Source organism: Camelus ferus, chromosome 1 (genome assembly GCF_009834535.1).
Source record: "Camelus ferus isolate YT-003-E chromosome 1, BCGSAC_Cfer_1.0, whole genome shotgun sequence".
Lineage (NCBI taxonomy): Eukaryota > Metazoa > Chordata > Mammalia > Artiodactyla > Camelidae > Camelus > Camelus ferus.
Window position 1 is genome coordinate 121680559 of NC_045696.1, and position 20955 is coordinate 121701513.

Sequence of the window (20955 nt, forward strand, 5' to 3'; positions counted from 1 at the left end):
ACCAACTCTGTCAAGGTCACTTGTCTTAAAAGGCCTTCACGATAAACTCCAGGTTTCTCAGCACAACATACAGACTTCTTACACCTTCATCCCATCTGCCTCTCCAGCCTCAACCTCCCTTCTGACACTCCCCACATCACACTTTGTGCTCCAGCTGCCTCCACCTGGCTCCAGCCTCTGCCCAGGACTCAAGCACCACTCCCCGCACCCCAGCCTGTAATTCACCCTCCTTCTGGTAAGATCTCGGTCTTCTGGGAAATCAGCCCCTCTTGGAAACCCCTGGAAGCCTCCCTGCTCTGGACAGAGGTAGCCGCTGCCTCCTCTGTGTTCCTGCAGCTCGGCGCAGCTCACAGCTGTCTGCCCTCCTATTCGACAGGCCTGCTTCCTGGCCAGGAGCACACTGAGCCCAGGCGCTGTGTCTTGTTCAGGTCTAAGTTCACACTTGGCACAGTTCTGGCACAGACTCGGTGCGCAGCACACATCATTCAAAGTGATTTAAAGACGCAGCCGTGCCTGGACTAAGGCCTGAGCCCAGCCCCAGCCTAGGTCCTGACTGCAGGCACCCAAGTCGGGGGGCTCAGCTGCAGGAAACCATGTGGGGATGGAAAGGTAACAGAATGCCCTCAAGCTTTAGAGCAAAAAAAAGAGCACAGTTCCCCAAGCTTCCGGCCAGTTTATCCATAGCAGCGCTCTCGGAATAAAGGCTTCTTTCCCTGACTGTCCCCAGGACATTGCACAGGGTGGGCGTGGTCACTAAGTTCCTGGCTTTGCCCGCAGCCCAAAGGTTCTAGAACTCTATGGACAGTCCCAGCCCTTGGGAGCACTGCTAAGGGGAATTTTGTGGCAAAGCTTTTGACCAGAGAAGACCACTATGAGTAATATAATGAAGTCACTGAGAACGAACGGGGCTCTGAGCTCAAATCCTGAACCTGCCCTTTCTAGCATCTCGAGTCTCAGACTCCTCATGCAAAATGGAGATAAGGTATCTTGTAACATTTTGGTGAAAAATGGAGGAGATAATTAATGTTGACAACCGAGTGTGCCGTCTGGCACATACACAAATGACATTAGTTATGGTTCAACCAGCCATGAACTACAGAAGACGGTCAAGACAATACAGGCAAAATCAATCCATATTCTTAAGCAAAAGAGGAAAACCACACAGGGGGCACCTGGATTTGAACCAGGGACCTCTTGATCTGCAGTCAAATGCTCTACCCCTGAGCTATACCCCCAGCGGCTGAACTCCTGTTTATAATCTATCTCTGTCTCAACATTATGGCTGTAAAACCTGCAGTGACTCAGGAACTATAATTAGAGACTGTCGCCTGGGAGGAGTCCAAGCATCAAAGCCTTAGAAAAGGTTTATTATGAAGAAAAGACCGGGCACCTGAGAACAACGTTCTCTGAACCGAGAAGCTCTCCTTAGGCTCCCCAAACCCCAAGTCTCTTCTGTCCCCCATGTTTCATACGAAGTGAACCTTGGTTGCATGTTTCCCACAAATGGCATCAGCAGGAAAACGCAGGTGACTCGACTCCGGTCACGCTCCCAGCAACGGGAGTTCTCATTCCTTGTCTGGTTTCACAGAACCAAGCTCATAACTGGAACTCAACAGACATGTGTGGCATCAAATTGATTCTGGGAAAAAATGCATGTAAATAATGATTTGTGTGAGCTAGCTTTTCCCAGACATTAATTGTAAGACGATTTTACTCACGTAAAACAGGATGGTCGGTGAATGGCACTCTGGTGTAACACAGCTTGCCTGACACTCGGAATGCTACCAAACCCAAAAGGCCAACTGATGAAGAGAAACAAGGCTCCAAACAAGAGCCTCTTCTTAATCGGTTAAGTATAGTGTTTATCCTACCACCCGAAATTCCTTTTCAACTTCCAAACACAACCATAGTTGGAGTAACCGGTATTGAATGGCTTCATAAACACCTCCTCTCCCCCAGTAAACCCTTCAGGTGCTTCTGATGGACTCTTACATGTTCAGACCGGCTGAGAAGTCTCTCTCCTGCCAGTTCCCCAGACCATACACATACTGAGGTCTGGTCAAAGGATCCTAGCAAGGGCCGGTCATTTTGTGCCAGGGTGGTGGTTGTCTGGGAGCCTGGGAGGGGCAGTAACTCCACTCCATTTGTTGCTCCCGCCGATGTCAGGCTGGAATTGAGAGCAGAAAAAAATATCACAAGGCACGCTTTGCTCATTGTTCTTTTCTCACCCTGGATGTCAGTGAAAGTGGAGGTTTTCGCAGTAACAGACGCACTGTGTGCTTTGTAAGGGAGAACCCTGGCCTTGGAAAGGATTCAGAGGTCACTGATTCCAACCACTTCCTTTGCAGACTGCAAACAGGTGGAGGGAAGATGAACAGCCTTGCTTAAAGGCACAAACATAACAGTAGCAGGGGCAGGACCCAGGGTCCACTCCACGGCCAGCTCCTTGGGGGCAGGGGCCCTCTGGAAGCCCTCAGTGCCTGGAATGATGAAGGTGCTTAACAAATGTTTGTGGGATAAACACCAAACTGTAGTTATATGGAGGTAAACCAAACGTCCTGGTTTACTGCAGATTTCCCTGGTTTTAGCACTGAATGCCCTGCGTGGCAGGAAATCCCTCAGAAAACCAGGATGGGGTTGGTTGGTCACTGGAGATAGGCCCAGTTTTTTTTCTCATCCACAGTATTTCCACGTCTCAATTTTTTACCATTTTCTTTTTTTTTTCTCTTTTTTTTAATTGAAGTATAGTCAGTTTACAATGTTGTGTCAATTTCTGGTGCACTGCACAATGCTTCAGTCATACATGAATATACATATATTTGTTTTCATATTCTTTTTCACCATAAGCTACTACAAGATATCGAATATAGTTCCCTGTGCTGTACAGTATAAACCTGTTTATATATTTTATGTATACCAGGTCAGTATCTGCAAACCTTGAACTCCCAATTTATCCCTTCCCATCCCCTTCCCCTCTGGTAACCGTAAGTTTGTTTTCTATGTCTGTGAGTCTGTTCCTGTTTTATAAATAAGTTCATTTGGGGGCTTTTTGTTGTTTTTTTTAAGATTCTACATATGAGTGATATATGGTATTTTTCTTTCTCTTTCTGGCTTACTTCACTTAGAGTGACATTCTCCAGGGACATCCACGTTGCTGTAAATGGCATTATTTTATCATTTTTTATGGCTGAGTAGTATTCTATTGTATAAATATACCACAACTTCCTTATCCAGTCATCTGTTGATGGACATTTAGGCTGTTTCTATGACTTGGCTATTGTAAATAGTGTGGCTATGAACATTGGGGTGCTGGTGTCTTTTTGAATTAGGGTTCTCTCTGGATATATGCCCAGGATTGGGATTGCTAGATCATATGGAAAGTCTATTTTCAGTCTTTTGTGGAATCTCCATACTGTTTTCCATAGTGGCTGCACCAAACTGCATTCCCACCAGCAGTGTAGGAGGGTTCCCTTTTTCTCCACAGCCTCTCCAGCATTTACCATTTGTGGACTTCTGAATGATGGCCATTCTGACTTGTGTGAGGTGATACTTCATTGCAGTTTTGATTTGCATTTCTCTGATAATTCTCAATTGATATTGAGAATTTTTTCACGTGCCTATTGGTCATTCATATGTCTTCACTGGAGAATTTCTTGTTTAGATCTTCTGCCCATTTTTGGATTGGGTTGTTTGCTTTTTGGTTATTAAGTCATATGAGCTATTTATATATTCTGGAAATCAAGCCCTTGTCAGTCTCATCTTTTGCAAATATTTTCTCCCATTCCATAGGTTGTCTTTTTATTTTGCTCATGGTTTCCTTTGCTGTGCAAAAGCTTGTAAGTTTAATTCAGTCCCATTTGTTTATTTTTGCTTTTATTTCTATTGCTTCAATTATTTTACCATTTTCATGTACTGCCTCAACTAGTATTTAGTCAATAATCGTGTGGAAATCAATGCACCGCTTTTTTATTTAGCCTCATCCTAAGCAAAAATACCCTTGAAATCATGCCAATTGCATTTCTTTCTGCTGCACATCAAAATAAATACATAGATTATGAAATAAGTTAAAATTATATTTAACACATTATATTTACAACTTGCCATGTGCCACTCTAAATGCTTTACAAATATTGATTCACTTAATCCTTAAAACAACCCAGTGAGAAAGGGACTATTATCACCTTTACTCTACAGTGAGGAAACTGAGGCACAGTGAAGTTAACTCACTTGTCTAAGGTCACACAGCTGGTAAATTTGTCCATGGTGCCCAAAGTCATCTTGGAAACCTCAGTGATAACAGTGTGATGATTAATTTTATGTGCCCACCCTGGGCCACAGGGTGCCCAGATTTTGGTGTCGTTGTCCTGGATGTGTCTGTGAGGGTGCTTCTGGATGGGATTAACATCTGAATAGGCGAAGGAGTAGAGCAGCCTGAGCCTCTGTTTTAAGTGGGCCTCTTCCAATTCACTGAAGGGCTGACTAGAAAGGTCAAGTACATTAAAAAGGCCACAAATTACAAGTCCTAGAGAGGGTGTGGGGAAAAGGGAGCTACTGCACTGCTAGTGGGAATGTAAATTGGTGCAGCCATTATGGAAAACAGTCTGGAGATTTCTGAAAAGACTAAAAACAGACTTACCATATGACACAGCAATTCCACTCCTGGGCATGTATCCAGAGGGAACCCTAATTCAAAAAGGTACCTGCATCCCAATGTTCATAGCAGCACTATTTACAATAGCCAAGACATGGAAACAACCCAAATGTCCATCAACAGGTGACTGGATAAAGATGTAGTACATTTATACAATGGAATACTACTCAGCCATAAAAAAGAATGAAATAATGCCATTTGCAGAAACATGGATGGACCTGGAGGGTATTACGCTTAGTGAAGTAAGTCAAACAGAGAAAGACAAACACTGTATGTTATCACTTACATGTGGAATCTAAAAAATAAAACAAACAAAGGAATATAACAACACAGTAACAGACACACAGATATACAGAACAAACTAGTGGTGACCAGAGGGGAGAGGGAAGGGTGAGGGGCAAAATAAGGGAAGGAGATTAAGAGACACAAACTACTGTGTATAAAGTACATAAGCTACAAGGGTATATTCTAACACAGAGCCCAGATTTTATAACTTTAAATGGAGTATATGGTCTGTAAAAAGTTTGAGTCACTCTGTTGTACACCTGAAACTGATACAATTTATAATATTGTAAACTACACCTCAGCAACAGCAACAACAAAAGCCCAAGGACAGGAACCTTGTTCTGCCTGACCACTTGGAGCTGGAACATCAATCTTTTCCTGCCTTCAGGATCCAGTTGAAACACCAGCCCTTCTGGGTCTCCAGCCTCATGGCTGCCAATCTCGGGCCTCGTCAGCCCACATAATCGCGTGAGTCACTTCCTCGTCACAAGTCTCTGTCTGTATGTCTGTACCTCCGACTGGTTCTGTTTCCCTGGAGACCCCTAATACACACCGCACACTCTGGGAAGACTTGGTGGGCCTGTACTGGCCTTCAGGATCCTGCCCCTATTTGTCGAGATTTCATATGCCTCACGAGGCCCAGAACAGCACCTGTCACAAGGCAGGGGCTCAGTGACGATGGCTGAGCTGACCTGCTGTGTGTTCCTAACTCCCTGCTCCCTCCACCACCATGACATCGCACACGGGCATCTGCTCTCGTTGTCAAAACATAAACAAAAGTACAAGTTAGTCTGTGTTTAACTAGAAGGCACACAAGCCACATAATCTGGCCTGAGTTCCAAAGCCTAACACACCAAGGTTCATATTGGAGCAACAACAAAGGAGGAGGGGATGACAGCTCGAAACAGCTTGCAGAGACCTCGGGAAAACTGGGGTAATGACTCAAAATGTGCTCAGCCACGAGCAGCTGAGTCTTCCTGGTTCCAGACCTGGTAGGACTGCTTCATAATGGGAGTGAATCAGAACTTAAGTTTTGCAGTAATTAGAAAGATTTTTTTCCTCTTGTATTAAGATATTGCTTCCCAGTTGAATTTTTTCACTTTTTAATCCTCAGTTTCCACAAGTGGAAAATGGAGCTATTGTCATTGGAAGATCTCTTATATCCTTTCCATTCCAGCAAACTATGACTCACAAATTCAAAATTTAGCTTCTAGTGGGGGACCAGGTCTCACCACTCTATTCAAGACAATGATGGAAGTTGCATTAAGGCAACAAAAGGAAACTAAAAAGCATGCAGCTTAAAGAAGAAAGAAGACAATTTTCTCTGGTTGTAGAAGATATGATTATCTATACAGAAAAATCCCAATGAATCTATATAAAAAACTTCTAGAACTAATATAGTAGGGGGTTTGCAGGATGGAAGATATTGCATGAACACACAAAAATCAATTATATTTCTACATACTGTTGATGAATACATGAATACCAAAATTTTAAAATGTAGTACCATTTACAATAACAAAAAAGAAATACTAAAGTGTAAGTTTAACCAAATTTCTATGCTAGAAACTACAAAATTCTGATGAAAGCAAAAAAGGACCTGAATAAATAAGAGCAGAAAAAAGTGATTAAACCATGTGGGATGTTTCAAATACAGTGCAACATAAAAAAGAAACAAAATGTGTCCTCACCATGGCCATAAGATTCACCATCAACCTTACTCCCTTGACTTTTTCCCATTTTATTCTGCACAAGTTTTTTTTTTCTTATAAACACCTATGCTCACTGAAAACATGCTCAATATCACCAATCACAAGAGAAATCCAAACCACAATGAGCTATCACCCTACACCCATTAGGACAGCCACTACCAAACGAACAGAAGATTGCAACTGTTGGTGAAGACGCAGAGACTGGAACGCTTGTGTTGGTGGGAATGTAAAGTAGTGCAGCCATGATGGAAAACAGTATGGAGAGTCCTCAAAAAATTACAAATGAAATTACCCTGTGATCCAGCCATCCCACTTCTGGGTATTTACCCGAAAGAATTCAAAACAGGATCTTGAAGAGCTATTTGCATGTTCACTGCAGCCGCCTGGATGTCCACAGACAGATGAGTGGATAAAGGAACTGTGGTCTGTACCTACAATGGAATAGTATTCAGCCTTTTCAAAGAAGAAAATCATGCCCTTTTGCAACATGATGGGCCTGGAGGACATTATTCCAAGTGAAATAAGCCAAACTCAGAAGGACAAGTACTGCATGATCCCACTTTTATGCCAAACTCAGAACGAGAAAGTAGATAGAATAGTGGTTACCAGGGGCTGGGCAGAGGGGGACACGAGAGGGGCGTTGGTAAAAAGGCACAAAGTTCTAGTCAAACCAGATGAATGAATTCTGGAGATTTTCCATACAACACTGGCCTATATATAGCTGACAATATTGAACTGGATACTTAAAAATCTGCCAATTGGGTAAACCTTGTGTTCAGTGCTCATACTACAAAAGAAAAATATGTTAAAAAATAAGTAAATACATATTTAAAAATAAAGAGGGTAGGAGGAAACTTTTGGAAGTGAGGTGGTAGATGGCCTGAATGTAGTGATAGTTTCATGGGTGTATTTCCTAATTCAAGTGATTGTATACATTGTTTATATATGTGCAGTTTTTTTTTTTTTTAATGGGAATTGTATCTCCACAAAGCAGTTTTTTTTTTAAAACGAAAGAAAAAAAGTGGTTGTGAAGGACTCGGGGAGGAAGGAATCTGTGTTTAGTGAGTACAGAGGTTCGCTCTCGAGGCCTGTTGCACCGCACTGTGAATATACTTAACGCTAATGAACTGTGCACTTAAAAATGATTATGATAAATTTTATGTTATATATTAAAAAAAAAAAAAGCCTGTGCTCTCACATTAGAAAGAACTTGAGTAACAAAGCACGCCACTTCAAAAAACCAACCACACGCACACTGTAGAAACAGCAGACGTGGCTAAGTGCATGTCTCACTTGCTGGGAGACTCCTCAACCTCCCACTCAGTGAACAGATTTTGCCTGAATGGCAGACCAAGACAAGCTTCGCCTCTAATCCAATAGCAAACCTGATGCCTCTCACTGCTTCCCGCAGGGTACACCACCACGTGACTCCCTCCATTCCCCAGATGCTCAGGGGGTCATTGATTTCAGCCCCTTTTCAGTATCCACTTAACAACAAAGCAAATCAAGCTAATGTTATCCTCTACTTTCTGTTCTTGAAGAAGCAGCCTCTGGATTTAGCCCAGTGCACAAAGCTGCAAATCCACCGGTCCTGTGCCCAGGGCTTCTCTCCTGTGGCATGTAGTCAAGTTTTGTTAAGTCTTGAGACAGATAAGAAAGTCTGGGACTGGTGCATGTCAGGTTCACTGAAGCGGGGAGGAGGGACAAAGAACATCCCAGCGCGTGGACGCTGAAACTCTCTGATACAACCAAATCCTGCTTTGCCCCGGTGTTCACCTCGGTGGATGCTGAAGATGAGGATAGTGGTATTCAGACTTAATCTCTCATTTTCTCAGGAGCCTCCCTGCCAGGCAGCAACCAAGAGAAGGATTTCTGGCTCCCTTGGGGCCTCTCTTCACAACCTCACCCTTACCTCTCTCTGTATTCTGCTTCCTCTGTTCCCTGGCACTCACCACCGTCCAGCCAGGAACCCGCTGGGTCATGTCTGTTTAGAACTCCTTTATATCTGAAATAACACCAGTGTATATCAAATCATTTTTTCTTACTGCAAATATATATTTTTTTAATTTCTCTTTAAGCTTTTCTTAGCAGCTTCAGACCTAAGACTCTCTCCTCTACATAAGAGGGAGACGCAGTCGAGCCAGCTCTGTTCCATCACTGTGACCTTTGAGCAAAGCCCTGCATCTTCAGCACATCCGACCTTCGTCAGCAGATGGAAAGAATCTCTCAAGACCCCTCCAACTTCAAACATCCTGTTCAAAACAAACTTCTAAATAACCCTCTAAATACACTCAGAGAAGCTTCATCTTCAGAGGAGCCGAAGTAAATATCTCCAGAAGCAAATACTTAGACTTCTGCACATTTTCAAAGATGTGCCCCACAGACATAGCTGTGTGACAGCTTATTCCAGAATGAAGCTCAGAACAAATTCAATATTCAATCACTGTTACTAAATTAATTCTAATTTTTAGCATATTGTTTACATGTTTTTTTTTCATTGTGAATACTATTTTATTTAGTTATTTTTGTTTCCAACTGAAACTCTGGAAATTCAAAACTCACATCCTTGCCCGTGAGCTTGTTGTAGACACAAGAAAGTATCTCACCCTTGTGCTGCACGTCTTTCTGCCACGCTTTATCCAAATGGACCATTATGAGCCGGCTGCCGTCCAGCCCCACGCAGAGCCTCTTGCCCGCGGTCTCACTCTGGAAGGCCGGGTCCTCCACGATGGCCTCGTGCACGGCCATCAGAGCGCAGCTCCTGGGACGCTTTTGCTTATTTTTGGTGTGGCTTTTTTGAGCTGGCTTAGGCAGAATTCTCCTCTGAGCAACAAACACAACGTGCTTCCCGCTGAACTTTTCCTCCAACTCGCGCACTAGCCGGACTTGGATTTTCTGGAAAGATTTCAGTTGAGGGACCAGAACAAAGATTATAATAGCTTTCCGGCCACCACCAGCTTCAGTTTCCTTGGCCGCGGTGATGCTCAGCTCCCGCAGCTGCGCCTTGAGGTCTTAGTTCATCTCCAGCTCCAGGAGGGCCTGGGAGATGCCGGACTCGAACCTGTCTGGCTTCTCGCCATTGGGCTTCACCATCTTCCCGCTGAACATGGCCTTGACCTTGGCGGGTGCAGGCAGCACTGGCTGCCTCGGCAGACACTTGTCTACATGGTTTTTGACCCTTTATTTTTATTTTGATAATCTTGGGTTTTTTTTTTTTTTTTTTAATGGAGGCACTCTGGATTGAACCCAGGACCTCATGCAAGCTAAGCATACACTCTACCACTGGGCTGTGCCTCTCCTCCCAGACAATCTTGTTTTTAATGCAAACCGCCTCAGCCCTGGTTGAGTGTGTGACATATAAACTGTAAGGAGATAATTAAACTGTCCTGGTAGCTCTGCAGGCAAACTACTTCAGGTAAAAACTCCTTTACTGTGTCACCTGGAAACAGCAAATCAAAGCATCATATATTAATGTTGCTGGGAAGTGCACAGTTCTCAGAGGGCCCTGATTGACTTTTGGGAAGTGAAGCAAGCTTAGAAAAACACCAGCGTAAAGTTTTTGCTGAGCTGACCAACTTCACACAGACTGAAATAGCTTCACTCTTTGTACGTAAGAAAACTCCCTCATCTCCCTGGGTCCTCCACCCCGCCTCACTTTTGTGAGGGATGTCGGACGCAAATTTCCATCCAGTCCCTTCAACAAGGACCAAGGTTGTGTGTGTCACTTTATTACCAGTCTCTATGCCCAGAAACAGGAATCTGGATTCATGCTCCAAAACCAAACCCAGGGGCCAAACTCTGCTCCCCGTGGACGGGTGGTCCACATGTCTCCTGCCTCCTTTACCAAACCTCCTGGCATTACCTTGGAGTCTGTTTCTTGCAGACAAAGAAGAGTTACTCAGAGGGTACAACTGAGAGCCCAGAGAGCAGACGCAAGAGCCACGGAATTAATATTCCCAGGTGGCAGCACTGAGCCCTAGTAAGCAATCCGTCACGTGTGCCTCGCTGGGTTTCAGAACTGCTATGGCCCAGCGGCTGCTAAGTGCCTCCTGTTTTCCCTCTTCTTGAATGGGAATGTCTGCTGCAGCTGCCCATGCCTGTACCACCAGACAGCATCAGTCTCTTCAGTTCTCAGGTCTTCAGACTCAGACAGATGCTACTCAGGGAGCTGGGTTTGAGGAGCCAGACCCAGGGAGCCTCACTGGCACCTAGACCTCGAGGCTGAACCTGATTTCACAATGGGGTGAGACTTCTGTAGGGACTTGGGAGGAGGAAACCTATTTTCCATCTGGGAGGAATGTAAGTAATTGTGGCCAGAGGATACTCTGATGTAAAACATGACCCCTCACGTCTGTGTCACTTCTCGGATTGTAAAGTGGTGTCTGTGTCCCCTCCACTTGACTCTGACCAGGGCCTGGGGCTTGTACATCCCTGCAGAAGTGGTGCTGTGTGACTTCCAAGGTTAGGCCAGAAAGGGACCCGCCGCTTCCCCCTGCTTCTCTGGGGCTTCTTGCTCTGGGACCCCAGCCCCATGCTGTGAGGAAGCCCAGGCGGCCATGTGGGAGGGTCATGTGTAGGCATTCAGGCCAACCGGCCAAGCTGAAGTCCAACAGCAAGACATGTGAGTGAGCAGGACTGTAGGTCATTCCAGCCCAGGCTGTCAAGTCCTCCCCAGCTTTCAAGTCTTCCCAGCTGAGCCCCAGACAACGTGGACCAGAGATAAGCCCTGCCCATCCTGCTCTTTCCAAATTCCTAACATGAGCATAACACAGTAACTTTTGTTTACACCAGTAACTTTGGCTGGTTTATTACGCTGCAACACGTAACTGGAGGTGCCTGTCCATACTCACCGTCTGTACTTCAGCTGTTGGGACATTCCATCGCTTCGCGCCTCACCCGGGACTGGAGATGGCAATGCCCTGGGGTCCTGGTCCTTTCCCAGCTTGCGGGCCACCCCCCACCACCATCCCAACACACAAAGCTAAGATCCAGGCCCCATCCTTCCCCTAACTTGCTCTGATTGTACATGGCAAACCGCACTGCTGCCTGGATGAAACCCAAGATAGCACAGACACAAGGGTGAGTGGCGATCGTGGGAGGTACATAAGGGAAAGAAAGGCGCAGTCTAACAGCTACCCCTTGGCAGCGTGGTCTGGCGAGCAGAGCATGAGACTGCTGAATTTTGGGTTTTGTTTTCGCTTGTCCTGGCGCCTCTATCTGGAGAGTTACGTCTCATCTCCAGTTTCCTGCTGGTCTAGCACAAGGACCAGTGAGCAGGGGATGGAGAGCTTCTGGCAAATCTCCAGCCTCACTTGGCAGAACTCCAAGCCAGATGCCATTGCTCCAGACCCCTCTCTAGACAAGCCAAGACTCCAGTAGCAACAACTTTCTCACGTGTGCCTATTTCCAGGCCAGCACCCACCACCCCTTCTACACACGTGGCCTCCGTCTCCTTTGGGTCTGAGATCTCAAGGCTCCGTGGACGTGAGATGCTGTCCTCCCAAAATGGAGTCTGGCACTCAGCCCCTGGTCCTCATTCCGCCAGCCGATGCCATTAGTGCTCCTCTCACTGCAGAGCCACAGGTCACACATGTACAGCAACAGCCCCTCACATGGATGCCAGTGATGCCAACAAGAGGACCGAGGGTCGGGGGAGGGCTCGGCTTAGATGAAGTAACCGCTAGACTCACTAGCTCACTAGGCTCACTGCTAAGGGAGGCGGCAGCAACCCCCTCTCACTGGCCTGAGATCGTGAATAGCATCCCAGAATCAGGGACAAGGCAACCACGGAGGGCAATGTGGCAACCCGGGCAGCGGGTGGTGAGACTCAGAAGAAAAAGTGGAAGTGGACAGATGGTGGATTCTGCACCCGAGAGCAGATTCTGCAGGTTGACATGGCTGGCACACAGATTCTAAATGGAACTTGGTAAACAGCAAGTTGTTTGACCACAGTCCGACCTTGGCCTCTGCAAGGTCTTGACTCTTTGCTTTGCTTTCACTCATGTTTCTTTACTTTCCAAGAACTTCAGAAGGAGGTTAGGTAGTGGGGGGAGGAAGGGAGCGACAGACTGAGAATTTAAGTCCTAGATCTAAACTGTGAAACCCTAAAATACCGCCAGTTATAAAAAGATGTCCCACTTCCCAGAACCCAGCTCTGTAAATAGTGTTCAGAAGTCAGGAGACTTGCAGAGATTTGGTTTGGCTGCTGAAATTTCTACATTTCTTAGTGCCACCCTCTTTGGTTTTCAGTCTCTCAAATTCTAAATTAATGGGGACATCTGCTTTGAGCAAATATAGTCAGAGCTGTCTTGCCACCACCAGTCTGCAGTCATAAAATCAAAGGAAGAAAAAGAAGTAAAAAGAACAACTCGGAACCGCGTTTCCCAACAGCCCCATCCTGCCCCCTCCCACCGTGTCTCAACCTCAAGACATAAGTCATCGGCCAAACACACTTCATAGGAGACATCAGCCCCAATCCTGTTTGTGCTGGAGCCACTCAGAAATCACCGAGGTTTGGTCAGAAGAGTAAATAAAAGCAATGAAAACTTTGTGAACACAAACTACGCTCAAGGATTCTGTCTGTCTCCAGCCAGGTAGGCTGCATGAGACTCTAATGATGAGAGTCTAACTCCTGAGCAGTGGGCACCCAGCTCCCGGCCTGACAGTCATCAGGTCCCCCCAACTTGGCTCTAGGCCAGCACTGTCCACTGGAAATGGAATGCAGACTGCAAATGTCACCACCATATAAAAGTTTACATTTTCTAGTAGCTGCATTTAAGGAAAAAAAATAAAAAGACACAGGTGAAATTAATTTTCACAATATAGTTGAATCCAATATGTGAAAAACATTATCATTTCAGTATGTAATCAGTATATGGCACCACATAGCTAGTGGGTAGGGAAGCCTGCCCTTTTTATGACTAAATACATTCCTTTCTTAAAGAAAGTGTCTCTCCTGCATAAAGCAGCTGAAATGGGACCCCCGGAAGTCAGTTTGCCATGTAAAATACAAGACAATATTAAAATACAAGACAATAATAAATCCGAATTCCAGATAAATAATGAATAGTTTTTTCAATCTAAGGAGGTCCCAAATATTACACAATTTTTTCATCATTTGTCTGAAATTCAAATTTACCTGGGCTTTCTATACTTTTACGTGGGAAATCTAGCAACCCTGAAAGGCACAATTAGAAATGAGTCCTTCTTTAGCCAAAAGAGAGCCTAGAAGGGCCCAGGAACGCAGCTCCATCCCATCAGGACCCCAGTTAAGGTAATGAGAGGGGACAAGTCATCATAGGCCAGGAGAGGTAGGAAGGTGTGTTCTGCCTGGTCCAGCACCGACAGGAATGTCCTGGCAATCCTACAGGAAAGAGGAAGGAAGTGGGGACAGAGGGAGAAAACACAGCTGGTGCTTGAGGCGCCAGGAAGGCAGAGGCAGGCCTCCCGGGAGAGCGCTGTGCTGGGCTGAGCGCCCACTGTTAAGGGCGCGCCCCAGGGGCACCTGCAGGAAGGTGCACAGGCTGCGCAGTGGGTGGTGCTGACACTCTGAAGCCGCCGGCTCTCCACCCTGCTTTCATCTTCCCTTTCTGTTAACTTTGCAGAATACCTGTACATCCCAGGGAAAAACCTACATTTGGCAAGACCTTGATCTTGACTTTGCACCTGCAGCTTCCCAATTTTCTGTGGGTTTTCTTTACTAACAAAGTCGTCTTTTATTTTTATTTTCTGCACTGAGGGCTCCTGCCATGGGTGAGGAGAGACAAGTATGGCGTTTGTTCAATTTATCGGATGTTCCCTTGTGTTGCTCCAAGTGAGAGGGATGAAACGTGCCCCCCAGCAAATTCCTAAAAACTCCAAAACTGTAACCTGGCTCAGGGACCCGGGGTTTACAGAAACTGAAGTGAGATGTGTTTTCAGGTGGGCTACGTGTTGAGCACTTGTAAGGCTCGAAAGTAAAATCCAGAGGGTCTGACACAGTAGATCAGGGTGGGACTGGAGAATCTGCGTGTTTAACCATTTCCCAGGTGGTGCTGACGCCGCTGGTCCAGGGACCACACTTGGAGAACCGCTGCCTCAGACGACGAGAGAGCTTCCACAGGGACTTAAGGAGCACCTGTTGAGACTTTGGTTCTGTTCTCAGATTCCTCAGACTGGAAACCCAGAGAAGATACGCTGCATTGGCAGCGGTCCTGCAGAGCCAGGGCCTCCCTTGCTGCTATCGACGGTGCTCTTGAGTGACGTGGGTCTTCACATCGTGAGTCCGATGGTTTATTTGGGGCTTTGGAGGTTGGAGGAGGAAGAGCCTCAGAGGTGATGCTTTAAGAGCAGATATCCCAAGCAAGATGCTTGTCACTCTTTGCTCACTTCTGCCCCCTCCACCCACCATTGTGCTTCCTTCTAATCAGCCCTGAGTTTCCCTAGTCTGTCCCTCAGCCTCAGCCTCCAGCCAATCTCTGCCTGGATTGCAGGAGGGGTATCTTCCCTAGCCAGCCCTCTAGACAATGGACACCCAAAAAGTTCACTTTCAGGAACAGGAAGACTTCCTGCTCTTTCCTGAGCACGGTGGTGAGGGGCCCCACTTGGCAGTGCCACCATCCCTTCCCTGGGTTCAGTAGTTCCACCCCCGTCTGGAAGGAGAGAGCATTGCACCTATCAGCCCAGAACAAATGCAGAAGATGGAACTCTGCTTAAGGGCAATCACAACTGAGATTTTCAGCACTTCTAAAGCATTTCCATTTTCTAACCTCTCGGGAGGCTACTACCTCTGTCTCCATCAGCCTATCCACGGCCTTCCCAGGAATTCCATCCCATTAGAGAGGAAAGACATCCTGTCCACCTAGGTCCCCCTTGCCCATCCGCCCAAGAAGGAAAAACACTTTTCTTTTAAGGACTTAATAACTAAATTAAATGGAGTTGTAAGGGATGTCCAAGATCAAACATAAAGAAGCCACAGAGGGTCAAAACACCTAGCGTTGGTCCCTGTTCTGCTCCAAGACACCCAGACACCCTCTCTGCCCTCTTTTAATCCCCAAGGATACAGAGCATCCAAAAGCACCTTCTCTTGTCCAGAGACACCATGTTTCCATGAAAATACCTCAACCCAGAGCCTTTCATTTTGGTCAGAAAGGAAGTTTAGGGCAGATCAGGAACGGTGAACTATGGTGACATTGTGCTGCCTTCTCATCTGAGGTGGAAACATTCCTCATGGGCACTTGAAAAGGGTCTTTGAGAGCCATGGAGAAGCAGAACGCTGGCTGCAGCAAAGACCTCAATTTCCACTAAGTCTCTGCTGGGCGCTTTAAGATTTATATAATTTGCAATACACATTTATTAGCAATAATTGGTTTAGTTCTGTAACACAAAGGTAGGGCTTGCCTTTATGTCTTCAAATACCAACTTCCTCCCACCTTCGAGGTAGAGATAGTTTGTTAAACCTTCCCCTGTGCTGGCTCTATACTTCAAGCACCCTTCAGTTCTGACACATATCATCCTGCAATATACTATTGTTTACCTGTATGTTTCTTCATCATCTGGAGATGATCAACTCCTCCTGGCAGGAATCGGACTCATCTCTAGTTCATTAACCAGTCCTGGCTCGGAGTGGGCAGTCAGTCATATCTGCATTGAACTGAACCATTCTCAGACTTTCATAGGTAGAGACATATGTCTGTGGGGTAGATTTAATGCTGCCCCAGGCAGTGCTGATTTATTATGCCACAGTTCATTTCAGAAATACTATTATACATGATATTGAAGGAGTCACAGAATGGCTTCCCTGATGCTAAGACAGCTTACAGAGTTTCCTGTGATGGATTCACTTCTTTTCTCAGAGTTCTAACTGACTAACTGGTTTTCCTCCTTGCTACTGCTATTGTTTAACTTGCTCGAATGGTTACGTGCTTAGCAACCCAACCCTGATTTACACCCTTCCCTAAACAACTTGTATCCAAAACCCAGAGGCTGTTTTCCAGAAAGGTCACAGAACGATAACCTTGAAGGAATGGCCAGGGCCTCCAAAAGCCCTTGTGACACCAGTGGGGTCAGACCTGACAACGCCAAGGCCTCGGGACCAGAAATTCCCAACACAAGATAAACTTCAGTAAAAGCCTCTACTGTTCCTTATCACTGATGTGCTCGGTCCCGTCTGCCTATATAATCACCAAGTCCCAGCCCTGGGATGGAGGCACAGTCTCTAAGGCATGAGCCCACTGCAGTGAAGTGGCTCTCTTCTTTGCTCCCAAGACTCTGTCTCCACGTTTGAATTCGCTTTTTGGGGTGCAGAGGCTGATTTTCTGGCAACCATATGCATGAGTAGCATGCAGTTAATTTACGTTTTCCTATGGTCAGACACCTGGTAGCGTCCACAGCAACCCTAACAGGATTTTCTGTACTGATGGAAATAGCCTATGTCTGCGCTGCCCAGTACAGTAGCCCCTTGTTTTCTGAAGCTGATAAACTCTTGAAATGTGGCTAGTGAGACTAGGAAGTGAATTTTAATATAATTTTATTTTTATTGATTTAAATGTAAATAGCCACGTGTAGCTAGCTAGTGGCTACCTTAGCAGAAAACAGAGGTCTATGATATGCTATTTTAATGCTCTCACCCAGAAGGCAAATTCAACTTACTTCACTTTAGAGAGAAGCCTGGCAAGCTGGTGTCTGCTGGGCAGAGGAGTTCCAAGTGGGCGGTGGGTGGGTGGGGTCATCAGCTGAGGCACAGAGAAGTGTTTTTGTCAGTAACACTGTTTAGAATTACTGCATGGTGATAATAAAAAGCAGACTAACTTTGAGTTTTATTATTATTTTTAAACTCTTTATAGACAATGCATCCAGCCCTTGCCAGCACCCAGAGGGGACCACTCCCACCACTACCCCTGATAGGGCACCATCTTTAGTCTTTGAGTTTCTTCTTGACCTCACAATGAGACAGGAGGGAAGGGGCAGGGCACAACCATTAAAAGAATGATACAGCTATTGAGGATAGGACATAAACTGGTTAGAACCAACCAGGCCCAAGATGGCAGAAGATTCAAATCCTAGTAGACTGTGAGCCTCATTATAGGCTCATTGTAATACTTTAGCTGCTAAGTGACACACCCGCGGGCACCATGACAGTTCCAAGGCTACAAAAGGCCGAAGAGTGGGCCATGCTCCAATTCCAGGAAATCCCCGCCCCTTCCTCAAACAGAAGGAAAAATATTCCTACTTGTTAGGACATTAATTACTGAGCCCATAAAAATGGAGCACTCCCACCCCCCTGGGCTGGATGACCCATGCCCTGGGGCCGCCTCTTGCCTTCTGAGATGGTCCACACTCTGTCTATGGAGTATATGTCTCTCTGAATAAACCTACTTTCTCCACTATTGCTCGCTCTTGAATTCTTTCTTGTGTGAAGCCAAGCACCCTCACTCGGTGGGGTGCGTCTTGTCATAGCCATCCTCTTGTGCCCCATTTTTCCTAATGCGATTTGGGAAAGGAGGACAGGTAAACAGGCACGCTCTGCCACCCATCTTGAGCAGGAAATTTCATTATTACTCTTACTATTGACAGGCAAGAAAAAATTCCTGACACCGAGAATACAGCAAATGAGATGGGGCGCTACCCATGTGAAGTTCCCCTAAGCTGAGAGATCCTACCTGATGTCAGCAGACTCAACTCATCTGCTGATTCACCACAGCTGCACGGCTCAAAGTGAGCATCCGGGGGTGGGAAGGGATAAATCAGGGAGTTTGAGACTTGCAAAAGTTAACCACTATATATATAAAAATAGATAAAAAACAGATTTCTTCTGTATAGCACAGGGAACTAGATTCAATATCTTGTAATAGCCTTTAATGAAAAAGAAAATGAAAACAAATATATGTATGCATATGCATGACTGGGACATTGTGCTGTGCACCAGAAACTGACATATTGTAACTGACTCTTCTTCAATAAAAAAGAATGAAATAATGCCATTTGCAGCATCAGTGAACCTAGAGATTTTCATAGTCAGTGATGTAAGTCAGAAAGAGTAATGCAAATTTGGTATAACACTTAAGATGTGGTATCTAAAATATGATAGAGATGAACTTACTTACAAACATAAACAGAGTCACAGACATAGAAAACAAACATTTTTACCAAAGGGGAAATGGGATCGGGGAAGGACACTTTAGGAGTTTGGAATTAGCAGATACAAATTTTTATACACAAAACAGATAAAAAACAACATCCTACTGTATAGCAGAGGGAACTACATTCCGTATTTTATAATGGGGGGAGGATACAGCTCAGTGGTAGAGTGCATGCCTAGCATGCATGAGGTCCTGGGTTCAGTTCCTCGTACCTCCACAAAATAAATAAATAAACCTAATTACCCCCAACACCGACACCGACACCAACACACACACACACACACACACACACACACACGGAAAAAAGAAACAAACAAAAACATCCTCAATAACTGAGAACAGAAACAGAAAAGAAAAGAAAACCTGATGTCCCTGAAAGTGCTCCCTGATTTCAGGGCAGAGGAATGTAATACTGGACTAGAAGGTACACACCCTGTGACCTCAGAGGGCCCTCCCACGTGAGGGCGCTCAGGAAGCCTTGGCACGGGCCTCCAGCCCAGGAGCAGGGGCAGAGGGCCTTGGAGGGGTTTCCTTGGGGGCCATGGTTTTCTTTTTTCAAAAAAAAAAAAAAGTCTATACTAACAATTTGACAAGGACTACTGATGTGTCTTCAAATATTGGATTCTAATGAGAGCTTTTGCATGCCTTAGTAAGTCAGTGAAGACCACATTTAAAAAGAGAATTTCTAGGGCTCCTGCTATTTCAATAGTAAGTAGCTTGAAGACAGGGATGGTTTTATTAATTCAAAATGTGAAAAAGTGTGCGGTCTTCCAGTCCCAGGAGTAAGTCATTCACACATGAAAGCCCAGAACAGGTTCAGGTGTCTCTGAGTCATTCAAAGGCGGGTCACAATGAGGGCCTTGTCCTGTGGGGGCTTGGCCCTCAGTGGGAAGAGCTCTTTCTGCACAGAGTTCAGGGATGTGGCAGGGGATGCACATTCTCAAACAAGGATGAGGATGAAGACCCTCTGCATCCATGGAGTGTGTGTCCTTGTGTCCTTTATGTTCTCCTTTTCAAGTTGCACCAGATTGTTAAGTACAGAGTTTTCAACCTCTTGAATATACAAATGAGCTGAGGTCTCCTAGGTTAAATATGGATAACCTGAGCTGTGGGAGTATCATGCAACAGTCACACCCCCTCCTTCACAGACGCCCTGAGAGCACAGCCCTCACCATGGATTGCAGCTGAAGAATCCTCCCCCTGGTGGCAGTGGTTACAAGTCAGGGGCTCCTTAGTCTCTGGGATGAGGAGGGATCCAGGACCCGTCAACTAGTGCTCATCCAGCTCTGCCTCTTGTGCACAGGCGTCCACCTGCAGGTCCAGCTGCTGCAGTCTGGGGCTGAGCTGAGGAAGCCTGGGGCTTCAGCAAAGGTCTCCTACAAGGCTTCCTGATACACTTTCGCCAGCTACAACGTGCACTGGGTGGAGCAGGCCCCTGGAGAAGAGCTTGAGTCAATGGGATGAACTGACTTCAAAGACGGTGCCACAAGCTATGCAGAGAAGTTCCAGGGCAGGGTCACCTTGACCAAGGACACGTCCACCAGCACAATCGACATGAAGGTGAGCCCTCTGATATCCAAGGACATGGCTATGTACTCCTGTGTGAGAGACACAGTGAGACAAACCACATCTTGAGTGTGTCAGGAACCCTGAGGGACAAGGAGACTGTGCAGGGGGAGGGGACACAGGGATGACGGGGTTAAAGGCTTCCTTTGAAAATGGGGTTGGAAACATGTGTTCCCTGTGATGTTCCATACAAGAAATGCCCTGTAAGCAAAACTTAGGGAGTGAGGAGAAGCTAAAGGAATTAATGTAGATACAAGCATCCCCATGAAGTTTTTGTGTGGACTTAAGTCTGTAAGTGATTTGAGGAGCTACATTAGAGCACAACTACCCCATCAGATGGAAAGTCCAGGTTTATCTCCACAGAAAAGTGCTAAGACGTCTTCAGGTGGTTTAGTCACTTTGCATTCCCACCATAAGTGACACAGGGAACTCACTGTGACTAAAAATAAAGCATAATCTTCCCCCTTTGCAAAGAAATTACAAGTATAAAAGAAAATCATGTTGCAAAGATGCCTCCATACCAGGAAGAGAAATACATCTGCCAAGAAGTCTGGTTTTTTTCATGATGACTGATATCCACCACTTTGGGATAAATGCATGAACAAAGTGAGAATTTCAAAAA

The 20955-nt window shown here is 45.7% G+C and overlaps 1 protein-coding gene, 1 non-coding gene and 1 pseudogene across 6 annotated transcripts in view; all 3 read right to left on the minus strand.

The window, feature by feature from the left end:
- The window catches only part of LOC106729072 (lanC-like protein 2), a 104082-nt gene that overhangs the window by 13156 nt on the left and 69971 nt on the right, over window positions 1–20955 (minus strand). For 2 of the 5 annotated variants that reach the window (XR_004323389.1, XM_032489551.1), the window contains one exon: window positions 19481–20365. The exons of 2 other annotated variants lie outside the window; for them this stretch is intronic. Coding sequence is in view for 2 of the 3 variants with exons in the window: in XM_032489551.1 (XP_032345442.1) it covers window positions 20258–20365 (108 nt within the window). In the remaining variant the exon portion in view is untranslated. Of the gene's footprint in view, window positions 1–17277; window positions 17361–19480; window positions 20366–20955 lie in introns of those variants that run through there. One more of the 5 variants, XM_032489543.1, reaches the window with a different exon arrangement.
- On the minus strand, window positions 1164–1235 carry TRNAC-GCA. Its single transcript has one exon. It is a non-coding gene; the product is annotated as a tRNA-Cys (tRNA).
- LOC102509168 lies at window positions 9160–9756 on the minus strand (annotated as a pseudogene).